Source organism: Trichechus manatus, unplaced genomic scaffold (genome assembly GCF_000243295.1).
Source record: "Trichechus manatus latirostris isolate Lorelei unplaced genomic scaffold, TriManLat1.0 scaffold00001, whole genome shotgun sequence".
Classification (NCBI taxonomy): domain Eukaryota; kingdom Metazoa; phylum Chordata; class Mammalia; order Sirenia; family Trichechidae; genus Trichechus; species Trichechus manatus.
Window position 1 is genome coordinate 2,067,453 of NW_004443937.1, and position 16,391 is coordinate 2,083,843.

The window sequence follows — 16,391 nt, forward strand, 5'->3', positions numbered from 1 at the left end:
TAAAAAAAAAAAAAAACCTCATTGTAACTAAAAAAAAAAAAATCTGTCCCAGCTCCCTACATGTGCATAAAGAGATGAATGTTTCTTCAGGAAACAAATGTCAATTAAAAATGTTAACGTCAATTATAAAAAAGCCTTGCAAATGACTCTAGGGCTTGGGGTATGTGCCAACTCCTTGCTTCTTGTCCAGAAGTTGTCAGGAGATATGTAACCAAGACATTTTTAAGAACTAGGCCTGGACACTTGACTCTGCACTTAAAAATTTGATGTGTGAGCTTAGAGTTAGAGCATTTTAGGCATAAAATCATTGCTGCTTGCCACCTCTGAGGCAGTAACTTCATTACTCTTGCAGTAATCCCCTCTGGAACCACCTGTACCCCATGGCCATGTTTCTTTTTCTTTGAATTCCTTCTGCATTCAAATATCTTCCATTGGCTACACGTAATCAAGAGTGCAAATAGCTATATTATGCCCTTGCACTTGCTCTCTAGATGATTCATCCATGGGTGTCTTGTTTCCAGCTAATGAGGTATCTTAGTTATCTAGTTCTTCTATAACAGAAATACCACAAATGGTGGCCTTAACAAGCAGGAATTTATTATCTCACAGTGTAGGAGGCTAGAAGTCCAAATTCAGGGTACCAGCTCTAGAGGAAGGCTTTCTCTCTGTGTCAGCTCTGGGAGAAGGTCCTTGTCTCCTTCAGCTTGTGTTCCTGGGCAGTCGTCATGTGGTTTGGCATCTCTCTTCTCCCATCTTTGCTGGTTTCACTTGCTTGTTTAATCTCTTTTATATCTCAAAAGAGATTGATTTAAGACACACCCTACACTAACCCTGTCCCCATACCATAACAAAAACAACCCATTTCCAAATGGGATTGTAAGCACAGGCGTAGAGGTTAGGATTTACAGCACGTATTTTTAGGAATCACAATTCAATCCATAACATTCCACCCTTTGGCCCTCAAAATTCATGTCCTTGTCACATGCAAAACACATTCACCCCATCACATCATCCCAAAAGTCTTAAATCAACTCCAAGTCCCAAATCTCATCTTCTGAACCATCTAAATCAAATATAGGTGAGACTTTAGATATATTCCATCCTGGGGCAAAATTCCTCTTCATTTGGGAACCTGTGAAATCTAGAATACAAGTTATCTGTTTCCAAAGTATAGTCATGAGCTGCATAATGTCCTTGGGCAATGTCTGACATCATATACGTCCAAGGTCCCACAAAGTTTTAACAGAGTTCAGTAATCCTGATCAGAGAACGGGATGTATCAGATGTAACCAGACATAGCAAACGCAACAGCTTCCTGCACACAAGATGTGTATCCCATGTCTCTTGTATACAAAATAATTGTGCTGCCAGGCGTATAGTGGTACAATACGTATATAGCCTATAATACATATGTCTTAATACTTATAATAAACACCTATGTTACTGGCTTATGTATGTACTCTACTATCATTTTTTCAGTGCAGACTTTCCCTACTTACAAATAAAAGGTTTACCATGTAACAGTGTATGCATCGATCCATAGGCAGCAGCATCCAATCTCGTGTATCACATGTCTTTTAAGTGTGGTAGCGTTATCTCTCTGTTAATTTTCTTTTTAAAATGTTACCGAGAAGTATATCATGGCTCCCAAGTGTAACAAAACCAGTACTAATGATAGCAGCAGCAAGAGGCAAAGGAGAAGTATCGATTTGGAAGTGAAATAAAAGGTTATTAAACAACACGAAGGTGGAAAATCAGTGAACACTATTTCTTGTGATTTAGGCATGCCTCACTCTACAATCACGACAATCGTCAAAAAAAAAAAAAAACAAGCTGTTAAGCGATAGACTCCACTGAAAGCTACAAGTCTAACAAAAATGCAAAAGGGACCTATATCAGGTATGGAGAAATTGCTAATGATGTGTATTGAGGACCAAACACAAAAGCAAATCCCTCTCATCACGTTGACAATCGCTGCTAAGGCACAAACTTGTTCGAGATGCTTAAAGAAAAAGCAGGACCAGACTATGATATCAAGTTTAGTGCTAGCTCTGGATAACATGGTGTTCACACAACAACCAAATCACATAATGTCTTATTTCACAGAACATATCATGGATATTAAGCGATGTGTGACTGTAAAATGGTGGAACAGGCACAAAGTTAGACATTTCCATAACAAATGGGAGAAATTGGAGGGAAAGAAGTGATAGCACGCACCAAGCAAATCCAAAACACAGCAGAACAAATTATATTGCCTTTCAATGCCTGAAAATAATCCTCTCTTCTCTGAGACCATCTGGGCAGTGGCCCCACACTGCAGACTCTGGGTGTTGGACATGCCCTCTGGATTCTGGGTGGAGGCCCCTTGGCCCTAGGCTTAAGCTCCACCTTCCAGGCCCTCTAACGTGGCAACTCTTCTCCCTTAGCTTTAGGTGACACCATTCTTCTAGTTCATCTGAATGGTGACCCTACCCCCTTGACCCCAGCAGGCCCCATTCTTCTGCCCCTTGGGCATGGCAGCCCCACCCCCTCAGCTTTGGGCAATGGCCTCATTCCCCTGGCAACTTAATGACAGCCCCACAGTCCAGAACTGAGTTGGTGAAGATGTAACACTTTGAAACCTAGGCGTCTGTAGCCCCACCCTTTGAGATCCAGGATACTGTGGCTCCACCCTTTGAAACCAGGAAAGGTCTGCTATCCTTGCTCCTTCCAACAGTTCTGCTGATCTCCAAGCTGCTCCAGAGATAGTCTTTTCTTTTCTTGAAGGAAAACAGATGTAGCTCCTGTGACCTGTTTCCTGCAATTTAGAACTATGTGACCTGAGCTGCCCATAATGAACAGGGTGTTGTCTGACTCACACAGTCATAAAGTCAGAAGTGCACAGAAGCACTCCATTATTAAATGGAAGTGGTATATATGAGATCAGGCTCAAGCAGAACCTGAAGACACAAGTAAGTTACATGAGGAAGTGGCCCAAATGCCCATGGTCCACACTTCTGTCATATTACCATCCTCCCAGTCTGCACCTAGGGCCTCATGGGGAATTACTTACCATCAGTTGACTGAGGAAGAGAAAACTCATGCCTGGTTTATAGACAGTTCTGCACAATATTCAGGCACCACTCGGAGGTGGACAGTAACAGCACTGTAGCCCTTTTCTGGAACCTACTTGATGGACAACAGTGAAAGGAAATCCTACCTGGGCAGAACTTCGAGCAGTGTACCTGTTTGTTCATTTTCCTTGGAGGGGAGAAATGGCCAGATGTGCAATTGTATACTGATTCATGGGTTGTGGCCAGTGGTTTGGCTGGATGGTCAGGGACTAGGAAGGAACATAATTGGAAGACTGGTGACAAGGAAGTATGGGGAAGGGCATGTGAATAGATCTCTCTGAAAGGGCCAAACAAGTGAAGATATTTGTGTCTCGTATGAATGCTCACCAAAGGGTGACCTCAGAAGAGGAGAATTTTAACAATCAAGTGGATAGCATAGTGCATTCTGTGGCTACCACTCCACTTCTTTCACAAGCCACTCCTGTCGTTACCCAGTGGGCTCATGAACAAAGTGGCTATTGTGGCAGGGATGGAGGTTATGCCTAAGCTCAGCAACATGGACTTCCACTCACCAGGACTGATTTGGCTACAGTCACTGATGAGTGTCCAATCTGCCAGCAGTAGAGACCAACACTGAGTCCCCGATATGGCACCATTTGTAGGGGCAATCAGCCAGCAACCTGGTGACAGGTTGATTACATTGAAACAATTCCATCATGGAAAGCGCAGCATTTTGTTCCTACTGAGATAGGTACTTACTCTGGTTATGGATTCACCTTCCCTGCACACAGTGCTTCTGCCAAACTACTATCCATGGACTTACAGAATACCTTATACATCATCATGGCATCCCACACAACATTGTCTCAGATCAAGGAACTCACTTCACAGCAAATGAAGGGCAGCAATGGGCCCATGCTCATGGAGTTCACTGGTCTTACCATGTTCCCCATTATCCTGAAGCAGCTGCTTGATAGAACAATAGAATGGCCTTCTGAAGACACAATTATGGTGCCAGCTCGGTGGCAGTACCTTGCAGGGTTGGGGCATGTTCTCCAGGAGGCTATATATGCTTTCAACCAGCATCTAATATATGGTGCTGATTTTCCTATAGCCAGAATTCGTGGGTCCTGGAATCAAGGGGTGTAAATGGGAGTGGCCCCACTCACTATTACCCCTAGTGACCCACTCACAAAATTTTTGCTTCCTACCCCTGTGACCCTATGCTCTATGGGTCTAGAGGTCTTAGTTCCAATGGCAGAAATGCTCCCAGAGACACAACACTGATTCCATTGAACTGGAAGTTAAGAATGACACTCAGCCACTTTGGGCTTCTCATACCTCTGGATCAACAGGCAAAGAAGGGAGTTACCATATTGGCTAGTGTGATTGATTCTGATTACCAAATTGGGTTGATGTTACATAATGGAGGTAAAGAAGAGTATGTCTGGAATACAGAAGATCCCTTAGGACGTTCCTTAGTACTACCATGCCCTGTGATTAAAGTCAATGGAAAACTACAGCAACTCAATTCTGACATGACTACCAATGGCCCAGACCCTTCAGGAATTAAGGTTTGGGTCACCCCCACCAGGCAAAGAACCAGCTGAGGTACTTGCTGAGGGCAAAGGGAATACATAACAGGTGGTGGAAGAAGGCAGTTCTAAATACCAGCTACAACCACATGACCAGTTACAGAAATAAGGACTGTAATTGTTTTTAATATGTCTTCCTTGTTTTGTTATACATGCATGTGTGTGTGTGTTTGTGTTTATTACAAATATCTTTGTTTTCTTTCCTCTCTTATTCCATTACTTATTATAAAATATAAGATGTAAACGGGTCTAGTGCATTTTTGGTTGCACACGTTAGTTGTATCATATTAGGCGCAAACATGACTTTACAATTGTCTTTATTTATAGATTATGTATGGTTTAAGGAGACATGTACAGTTGCCAAGTTGACAAGGGGTGGACTGTGATGGTTAAGGTTATATGTCAACTTGGCTAGGCCATGGTTCTCAGTGGTTTGGCAGATATTATATAATCATCCTCCGTTTTGTGATCTGATGTGAGTAGCCAATCAGTTGAGCGATTCCTTGGGAGTGTGGCCTGCATCCAATACATATGGATGTTCTGGCAAAGCTCACTCTCCCAATCCTGCATCCAACTCATCATCCTCTGACCTTCAGTTCTTGGGACGTGAGCCAGCAGCCTGCCCTCTGACCTGCAGATTTTGGGATTCACCAGCTTCCACAGCCCCATAAGCCAGCAGCCTATCACCTGACCTGCCAATTTTGGGTTCATCAGCCCCTGCAACCGCGTGAGTCAGGAGAAGCCTCCAGCCTGATGCCTGATGCCTGACCTATGGACTTGGGACTCGCCAGCCTCCACAACTGTGTGAGCCCTTTCTTTGAAATAAATGTCTCTCTACAAATACACACACACACACACACACACACACACACACACACACACACATATATATGTATATACACACACACACACACTTCATTGGTTTTGCCCCTCTAGAGAACCCAGCCTAAGACATGAGGGAAGGCAGCCTAGCACAATAGATAGTTTGATAACCACTCTTAGCCATCAGTTTCCTCATCTGTTAAATGGAGGTGATGTTGTTGTTAGATGCACTTAAGTCAATTCCCACTCATGATGACCCATGTGTGCAGAGTAGGACTGCTCCATAGAATTTTCAAGGCTGTGACCTTTTGGAAGCAGCTCACCAGGCCTATCTTCTGAGACACCTCTGAGTGGGTCCAAACCACCAACCCTTTGTCTAGTAGTTGAGTGCTTAACCATTTGCACCACTGAGGGACTCCACTGGGGATGATAGTAGTCCCTTTCTGCTAGAAATAAATGAAATAATCCATGTAAAGCACTTAACACAGTGACTGGAACCTAAACTCAGTCAGTTATTACTAATATTATTATTCCCTCCGCTTCGTATATGTCTCTCTTGGTACCATGACCATGTTAGACATGTAACACACAATACATGCTTGGTTAATAAATCAATAAATTCATGAATGATGCATGAAAATGAAACTCTTAGTTGCAACATCAGTGGACAGCTATTTAAAGTAGAATGAGTCAACATCTTCTTTGGCAAATAAAAACTATAGAGTTATATAATTTAAGCATGGAATTATCCAGTTCAGTCTTTTCATTTTGTTGATGAGGAAAACTTCAACTTTTAAATGATGTAAGTCAAAATGACCATTCTTCCGCAACTACCACAGCCTCCACCAGACTGAGTCCAGCACAACTAGATGGTGCCTGGCTACCATCACCAACTGCTCTGACAGGGATCACAACAGAGGGTGCCAGACAGAGCTGGAGAAAAATGTAAAACAAAATTCAAACTCATAAAAAAAGACCAGACTTACTGATCTGACATACACTGGAGAAGTACCGAGAGTGTGGCCCCCAGACACCATTTTACTTCAGTACCAAAGTCACTCCTGAGGTACACCCTTCAGCCAAAGATTAGACAGGCCTATCAAACAAACAATAATACCCGTAGTTCAACCATGTATACCAGACTAAATGGGCACACCAGCCCAGGGGCAAGGATGAGAAGGCAGGAGGGGATAAGAAAGCTGGACGAATGGAAATGGGGAAACTGAGATCGAGAAGAGGAGAGGGTTGACATGTCTCAGGACTGGCAACCAATGTCACAAAACAGTATGTGTAGTAATTGTTTAATGAGAAATGAATTTGCTCTGTAAACTTTCACCTAAAGCAAAATAAAAAAAGAAAAAGATGATCATTCCTGTCTTTTTGCTCAAAATAATATTTACTCTCACTTCCTTTCCTCATTAAAAAAATAAAATAAGAAGTTAGTCTATATTCCTGAGAGTCAGTCACTCGATAGAGCAGATTGTGATTACATGGCTCTCAAAAGACTCAGGATTCAAAATAAGAGGTTTTCCCTCCTATTTTCTTTTGGTGGGCAGTACCTGTTGTTCAGGCGCACCTTAGTCCTCAAGGTGACATCTTTGCTTTTCAACACTTTAAAGAGGTCTTTTGCAGCAGATTTGCCCATGCAACACGTCTTTTGATTTCCTGACTCCTGCTTCTCTGAGTGTTGATTGTGGATCCAAGTAAAATGAAATCTCGTATGCATGTGAAAGCTGGACAATGAATAAGGAAGACTGGAGAAGAATTAACACCTTTGAATTGTGGTGTTGGAGAAGAATATTGAATATACCACGGACTGCCAAAAGAACGAACAAATCTGTCTTGGAAGAAGTAAGACCAGAATGCTCCTTAAAAGCAAGGATGGCGAGGGCAAGACTACGTCTCACATACTTTGGCCATGTTGTCAGGAGGGATCAGTCCCTGGAGAAGGACATTATGCTTGATAAAGCAGAGGGTCGGCGAAAAAGAAGAAGACCCTCAAGGAGATGGATTGACACAGTGGCTGCAACAATGAGCTTAAGCATATCAACAATTATGAGGATGGTGCAGGACCGGGCAGTGTTTTGTTTTGTTGTACATAGGGTCACTGCAAGTTGGAATCAACTCGACGGCACCTAACAACAACATAACATCTGTTGTTCACTTCTCATTTCGTGGACATCACTCATTCAACATCAATCCACTTAGCATGATCTTCTCTTTTATAAAATAGCAAAAGTGCATCCCACTACCAGATGATAATCTATTTAAGGATAGAGATTTTCCTGTTCTCACAACTTGAAACATTTGCTTCCCATAGTTGGAAAAAGGATAGAAAAACTGTTTTTAAAAACTCTCTTTAAAGAAGAAATTTCACCGTGGGTTGTTAGAAGGTAAGACCTATCAGAAGTCTCTAAGAAGATCTAATTTCAAAATTCCCAGCTGAGGTTTTAATCAATGGGGTTCACATAATACATATTTATATACACACCTGACAGCCTGAAACACAATCTTGTGAATTTATTAGAGGCTCAGTCAATGTCCTTCTGTTGTTTCTTTGGTTTGGGTTTGCCTTTTTGCTTGTTTTGTTTTAGTACATAGAAATTTCTGGAATATAGCTGAATTCAGAATTTCATTATATAAGCATTTTTGTGGGCTTTATGTTGAACTCAAACTGCTTTTCACCATTGTACTTTCTGATGCCATTTATGAAATCATGTCGCATGAAAATAAGGGGCTATTTGAATGTGGGAGTCCCTGGGTGGTGGAAAGAGTTGACATGCTCAGCTTCTAACTGGAAAGTCAGAGTTTGGAATCTACCCAGAATCACCTCAGAAGAAAGGCCTGCCAATCTACTTCCCAAAAACCAGCCATTGAAAACCTCATGGAGCACAGTTCTACTCTGACACGTGGGATCACCACAAGTCGGAGTTGACTCGACAGCAACTGGTAACTGTAGTGTTATTATTGTTAGAATAAAGGAGAAAAGTGCTTTTTCTTTTCCTGTGCTTTGTTGAGTCCATTTTGACTCATAGCAAGCCTGTATGACTGAGTAAAACTGCCCCAGAGGGTTTCCTAGGCTGTAATCTTTACAGAAGCAGATCACCAGGTCTTTTCTCCTGCAGAACAGCTGGTGGGTTCAAACCTCCGTCCGACCTTTCAGTTAGCAACGTACTGTTTAACCATTGTACCATGAGGGCTCCTTCTTATAGGGAAATATAGTCGTTGGAGTTTATGAACTATCTCAGCTAAGCAAGCTCGGTCCATCCCTAGTTAAAACCATAATGTAAAGGGTACACTAAAAACGTAAGTGATAGTCCTTATTCTAAAGGAGTAATATACATATTTTATTTTGTCATTGATGTTCATCATAGCATTATCTATAATGGTATTTGTATTAAAATTTGCTAAAATGCTTAATATCTTCAAAATTATTAAAACTATAAACTTTATAGCAATTATGCAGTTTATAAAAAATATGTTGACAAAGATATGAACATGCCTGTATTATAAGGACGGGGAAAAGACTGGACAATTTGTATATATAGTGTGTGTTCATCAATGTAAAACAAGACAACTGAAAAACTATGTACCAAAAAGTTTGAGAGATACCCCAAAATGAAAATAGAGGTTTTATCTAGGTAGTAAGAGAGCAGGTGGTTTTTTCATTTGTTTTTGCCTCTTCGTTTTATTTTTCTGAATTTTCTAAATTTCCTCTAATAAACATTTGTTATTTTTATTTAAAAAAAAAAAGCCCAACAAATTCAAATTAACATGGATTTTTCTGTTTGCGTTCAGCTGAAATGGTACTTTCTAGGGAAACTGAGAATGAGATAGGAAACCCTGTTTAATGAGGCAATATCAGAGCAGGCTGCGAGGAAGTGGGCGCCTCTATGAACATCTTCCGAGATCTAACCCCTTGTGCTCTCCATCTGAGTTCTGTTGCTCTGAGAAGGTTCAAGTAATGAGTGTTTTCATCTTTTCATATTAAAAACGACCTCCTGGCCTGAGTCTGTGGTCCCAGATGACCGAGGTTTGCTGGTCACACCCTCAGAAAAAATAAAGCAAAAGTACTTAGGATTGCCTCCTGCTCTTAGGTTCCGCCTCTTATTTCCACACAAGCTCACTCACGGCCTTTCTTCTTTGTGTCATTTTATTTCATGTTAATACTCCAGATCCAACAAGGGTAATGGTACCCCCTTCCAGCATGGATGTCACTGTTGGAGAAAGTATTGTTCTGCCGTGCCAGGTAACACATGATCACTCACTAGACATCGTGTTCACTTGGACGTTTAATGGGTACCTGATAGACTTCGACAAAGATGGGGATCACTTTGAAAGAGTCGGAGGGGTAAGTATTAATATCAAACAAACTACAGGGAACAGAATTTAACTGAACTTCTAGAAACTGACGTATACTAACTTGTTTAAGCTAATTTAAAAAGAAATGTAATGTTATTCTTTTATAATTTTGTTCAAGCACCTTATTTCAAGAAACTCTTGGTTAACTCCTGCTCCTTTTTTATGTGATAAATGCACTACTTAATTGAGCAGTAGTCCTTGCATGGCACAAATGGTTAAGTGTTGGACTATTAACCAGAAGGTTGGCAGTTCGGACCAACCCAGTGGTGCCTTGAGAGTAAAGCTTGGTGATCTGCTTCCGAAAGGTCACAGCCTTGAAAACCCATGCAGCAGTCCTACTCTGCACACATGGGGTCGTCATGAGTCGGAATTGACTCGATGGCAACTAACAATAACAACTTACCGAGCAGCCACTATGCGGCAGGTCTTCTCTCTCAGCCTCACAGCAATCCTGCAGGTTAGATATTTATCCCTGTGGTGCAAATGAGGAGACAGAGGCTCAGAGGAGTTATAGCTCCTCATAACTACTGAATTACAGAACTCACCTTTCAACTTCAAACCTCAAGCTGTATCCCCCATACCATACCATATGCCATAGAACCTGAGTAAGAAAATAGCTTAGGGAAAGTTTCCTCATATGTTTGTAGGCTGCTGCTTAAACCCCCTTTAAAAAAAAAAACATTGCATCAGGTCGATTCCAACTCATAGTACCCTATAGGACAGAGTAGAACTGTGCCATAGGGTTTCCAAGGAGTGGCTGGTGGATTGGAACTGCCAGTCTTGTGGTTAGCAGCCCAAGCTCTTAACCACTGCTCCATCAGGGCCTCAAAACTCTCTTTAAGGGTCTCTTTTTTGAATCTGAAAGTAATTTATTGGGTGATTTATCTCCAGGTAATTTGAATTCAGAAAGGTTGGATTTTCAAAATGCCTTACTTGCCATAAAAATACATATTATCATAGCACATACAACAAGATAGGTTATAGTTGGAAACAATTTGTGTCTATAAATATTGTTCCCAAACTTTTTTTTTCCCTGCCCTAACACATCCCTACGTTCCCATTGGTAATTAAGACTCACACTTGCTGCTATTCTCATGGAGGGGCCCAATCAAAAGGCAGCAAACATAAAAAGGGGGCTGTTCTTTAAGAAGTCCTCCCACTCCCCACACTGCCGTAAGAACCTGATTTGTTGTCTCATCTTATCCCTCCTATGTTGAGAATAAATGGCCTCAAGCTACAAAGCCATCTATATGATATAACAAGTTGCCATTGAGTCGACGTCAACTCATGGTGACCCCATGTGAGTCAGAGTAGAACTGTGCTCCAAAAGGTTTTCAATGGCTGATTTTTCAGAAGTAGATCACCAGGCTTTTCTTCCAAGGAGCCTCTGGGTAGATTCGACCTCCAGCCTTTTGGTTAGCAGTCATACATGTTAACCATTTGTACCACCCAGGGACTCCCCTATATGATATATTAGGGGCATATTTTCCACTCAACTGTAGTACTATTCCTATTAACTACATCCTTCCTGTGTTTCTCAAATGGGGCTTCTCGAATGAATCACAGAACATTGAAATTTATTTGAGTGACTATTTTCACAATTCTCCCAAGGATAGTATACAACTGGTACCATTTTAGATGCAAAGGAGAAGTTATTTCGTTACATCAATGGATGCCTCAGGTCATTAGAGATTCTCTCTTAGAATCCAGGTTGAGAAAGGCTTGGTGAAATTGCCAATTTTAACCATTCTGGTCCTATTGTACATGGTTCAACCTAATAACTTTGACCAAATGAGAAAGGTATCAACTACTTCACAAGGGCACTGAGGATATTAAATACTTTCAGGTCTAGAAAAGTGCATAGCCCAATACCTACCACAAAAAGAGTGCTTGCTATATTTTCACCAAAAGAAAAAGGGTCCACCAAGGTCAAGAAGGCAGAGTGTTGACATGTCATGGGGTTGTTAACCAGCGTCATAAAACAATACGTGTACTGACTGTTTGATGAGAAACTATTTGTTCTGTAAACCTTCATCTAAAGTACAATAAAAGAAATTAACAAAAAAAGGAGTGCTTGATAAACTTTAATAGTTCTGTTAATTAAAGAAAGGGTAACATTGATTCTTGATCATAGGGAAGCCACAGGACCAGGCAGCATTTCTATTAAGTCAGGGGCCAACTCAATGACAGATAACAACAATGACATTGATTCTAATAACAGGAACATACAAATTGAGAAAATTTAAATATATTAAGCAAAATATTAGTTTTCATACTAAGACCAATGGCTTGGGCAGGGGAGATATTAAAAATATTATCTCTCAGAATACGTGGGCAGTGACCAATCAGAACAGATGCCTGACCCAACAAAATGGATGCCCTGCCAAGTATATGGATGCGACCTTTATGCTGGACTGGTGCCAACCAGCTGCATATTAGCCAGGGCTGAGGCCCAAGTGGAGACACCCCTAATGGAGTCAAGCACTAATGACCATATTTGTAGAGCACCTATGTCCGTCTGTCTGTAGAGTTGCTCTCATTAACCTTTCATATGGGAAATGTTCATCTTCTCTGTGTCACTAGAGCTAACACGGATCAACTATTTCTAAGAAATAAATGCAAAATTCAGGACAGGCAGTAGAAATTGTGAGAGTTAAGTGTACTAGCCACAGAGGATCATTAATGTCTGTGGAGTACTTGACAACAGAAATGGGCTGAAGTCTACTTCCTGGGTCAACATGGTGGAAACAATGTTTGGTAGAGACAGCCTAAGGAAGTTTTTGGTAACGTTTTTATTTAATTGTCCTCTGACAGGCCCAGAGTGCTCTGTCAGGAACAGAACAGACCACAGTGAGAGAAAATAAGCTGCTACTGTTTTGTTCTCCTAGCTAGAAACCAGGGCTTCCAACCAGTTCGTTCTGGTTCAAACCCCTGCTGAGAATTTGCATTTCCACCCCAGTTATACTGAATCAGAATCTACGGTTTAACAAGATCCCCTGGTAATTCCTACATATAATACATTTTGAGAACCACTGCTCTACTGGTGGTTCTCATAACTGGTCCCTAACAAACAGTATTAGCATCACCTGGGAACTTGCTAGAAATGCAAATTCTCAACAGGGGTTCAAACCGGAAAAAAACAGTTCCAAGCCCTGGGAAACATAAATGTAGATCTCAGTTAACAAATTGGTCTGAATGACATCAAAGGGAAAGTGGAAATTATTGTGTTCTCCTGTGAGACTCTTACCTCAATCCTAACTTGTTTTTTCTTTGTTTCACTTTTGCTTTAAAAATATAAATCAGGTCAAAAATTGTAAATAACCAGAGTACACTCTAAATAACAGTCACAAAGTTTGTTAATAGGTTGTTAATGCTCTGAAATCTCTGGGCTACAAGAAGTTTCTTCTACATTCAAGCCCATGGTGAATAAAATTAATAATTGAATTATTGGTAGAGTGTAGACGTTTCCTTAAAACCAATATGACTTCCCACCTTCCCTGAATACATCCTCTCACCAGGCATATTTTTTGTTTAAACCTATACTAAAAGTCGGAATTGACTTCACGGCACACAGCAGCAGCAACATACTTAAAGTTTGAACATGTGAAATGTCTTAGGTGAAAAAGTATTAATGATGATGATGATTCCTTATATATTTCAAAGTGCTTACATATCATACATATCAAGCATACATATGTGTGTCTAGCTGAAAGCAGAAAATACCAAAAGGATGTTTACCGGTGTTTTATTTACTACACAAAGGGATTCGACTGTGTGGATCACAACAAGTTATAGATAACATTGCAAAGAATGGGAATTCCAGAACACTTAATTGTGCTCATGTGGAACCTGTACATGGACCAAGAGGCAGTCTTTCAAACAGAAAAAGGGGGGAATAGTGTGTAGTTTAAAATCCGAAAAGGTATGTATCAGCGTTGTATCCTTTCATTTTACTTATTCAATTTGTATGCTGAGCACATAATCTCAGAAGCTGAATTATATGAAGAAGAATGCAGCATAAGGATTGGAGGAAGACTAATTAACAACCTGTGATATGCTGATGATATATGGGAAGTGTCATCTTGCTGAAAGTGAAGAGGACTTGAAGCACTTACTGATCAAGAGCAAAGACTACAGTCTTCAGTATGGATTACACGTCAACATAAAGAAAAAAAAAATCCTCACAACTGGACCAATAAGCAACAGCATGATAAGTGGAGAAAATATTGAAGTTATCAAGGATTTCATTTAACTTGAATCTACAAACAATGCCATGGAAGCAGCAGCCAAGAAATCAAACAACGTATTGCATTGGGCAAATCCGTTGCAAAAGACCTCTTTAAAGTGTTAAGAAGAAAAGATATTGCTTTGGGGACTAAAGTGTGCCTGACCCAAGCCTTGGTATTTTCAGTTGCCTCATATGCGTGCAAAAGCTGAACAATGAACAAGGAAGACTGAAGAAAAATCGATGCCTTTGAATTGTGTTGGTGAAGAATACCGAATATGCTATGGACTGCCAGAAGAATGAACAAATCTGTCTTGGAAGAAGTACAGCCAGAACGCTCCTTAGAAGCGAGGATAGCAAGACTTCATCTCACATACTTTGGACATGTTATCAGGAGGGACTGGTCCCTGGAGAAGGATATCATGGTTGGTAAAGTAGAGGGTCAGTGAAAAAGAGGAAGTCCACTGTCAACAAGATAGATTGAAACAGTGGCTGTAATAATGGGCTCAGACATAAGCAATGATTGTGAAGATAGTGCAGGACCGGGCAACATTTTGTTCTGTTATATATAAGTCACTATGAGTCATAACCAACACACACACATATATGTCAGGTGCCATCAAGTCGATTTTGACTCATAGCAACCATGCGTGATAAGAGTAGAACTCCCTCATAGTGTTTTCTAGGCTTTACAGGAGCAGATCATCAGATCTTTCTCCTGTGGAGCCACAGGGTGGGTTCAAACTGCCAATCTCTTGGTTAGCAGCTAAGTATTTAACCATTGCCACCAGGATATATCTATATCCCTTAATCATCAGCAGAAATAGGCGAGCAATCATTACCCCATTTGCAGTGTGATGGATTGCCTTTATATGGTCTTTCTCGCCATGGTCTTGTAACTCCCACCAAATGACTGAGTGAGACTATGCATATAAGGTGCTTGTGGCCCACCAAGGGGATTGGACACCTTGCTAATAATACAAATAAAGTATATGGCCCCCTTTTGGGGGTGAGGCCATGCAGATAAGGTTTATGGAACCCTAAGGAAGAGATTGGTCAGTTTTGCCATCCTGCTAGGCTTAAAATGAGCCACCCCGGAGCTAGAAAGGGGGGTCCTCACTACCACCAAGAAGAAGCGATGGGAACAGAGCATGTCCTTTGGACCTGGGGTCTCTGCACTGAGAACCTCCTAGACCAGGAGAGAGAGAGCTGTAACACCGGAGATGGTGCAAGACGGTGAGAAGCAGTCACAGAGAAGGAGCAGCAGCAGAATCAGGAGACTGGCACTAGATGGCACAGTGGGCTTCCTGGCCCATGGAGTAAGGTGGTATAGCAGGTGTACCACTATACCCAAGAGAGCTGAGTACCTTCAGGCAGGAGGCTTGCTGGCAGAGTAGGGTATCTCCAGGCACTTGTCCGTGAAGCTGGGCTTGCCGACCCACAGAGCAAGAGAGCTGAGCGCCTTTGGGCTGAGGCTTACTGGCAGAGGGGGTGCCTTCAGGCACTTGTTGGTGGAGCTAGGCTTGCCAACGCACAGAACAAGAGAGCTGAGTGCCTTTGGGCTGAGGCTTGCTTGCGGAGTAGGGGCCCCCTGAGCACTTACCAGCAGAGCAAAAGAGCTTTGTAACACTTGCCCAAGCAGGGCAGAAGCCGAGCCTAGGGGCTGAGGGCCAGAGAGAGGCCTGCACGCAGGCACGGCTGAGAAGAGGCTCTCCTGATCAAAGAACTGAATCCTGAACTGTAGCCTGTTATTTCCCTAATAAACCCCACAATTGTGAGTATTGTCTGAGAGTTCTGTGTGGCCATCGCAATGAATTAGTGAACCCAGCAGAGAAGTAGAGAGTGCCATGGGAGGGATGGCTGGTATCGGAATTGGTAAAAAGGTTGCAGAGGGGAGGTATGTCTAACCTCCACCTCATAGGAATCAGCTTTGGGCATTTGATCGTGATTTTCCTTCCCCCTTGTGAGGTTAGAGGAGGTCAGATGCTACTGTGCTATTTTTACACCATTTTCCTGAGCAGTTATAAGATTTAAGCAGTAAATAGTAGAATCTGGATGAGAACCCAAGTTAGAAATAAAAGAGCTTTCAGGTAAAAAATACACAGCTGTTCTTGAATTAACTTTGTTATCCTGATTGTTTCACGAAGACATTTGATCATGGTCATCTGTAATGCCAGCTTGAATGCACCTTGTACTTTGCAGTTTGCAGGATTTCACATACATGTTTCTCATTTGATTCTCACATCTGGCACAGTAGGCAGTGCACGCTTCTTTCACAGGTCAGTAAACTAAGGCCCAGAGAGATTTACATATATAAAGCCGCACAACAGG

General features: G+C 41.6%; 1 protein-coding gene across 1 annotated transcript in view; it reads left to right on the forward strand.

Annotated features, from left to right (window-relative positions):
• Positions 1-16,391, forward strand: part of LOC101340595 (contactin-4) — a 580,334-nt gene that overhangs the window by 532,815 nt on the left and 31,128 nt on the right. Inside the window, exon 12 of the mRNA XM_004368276.1 lies at positions 9,649-9,824. Coding sequence (XP_004368333.1) covers positions 9,649-9,824 — 176 coding nt within the window. The remainder of the gene's footprint in view (positions 1-9,648; positions 9,825-16,391) is intronic.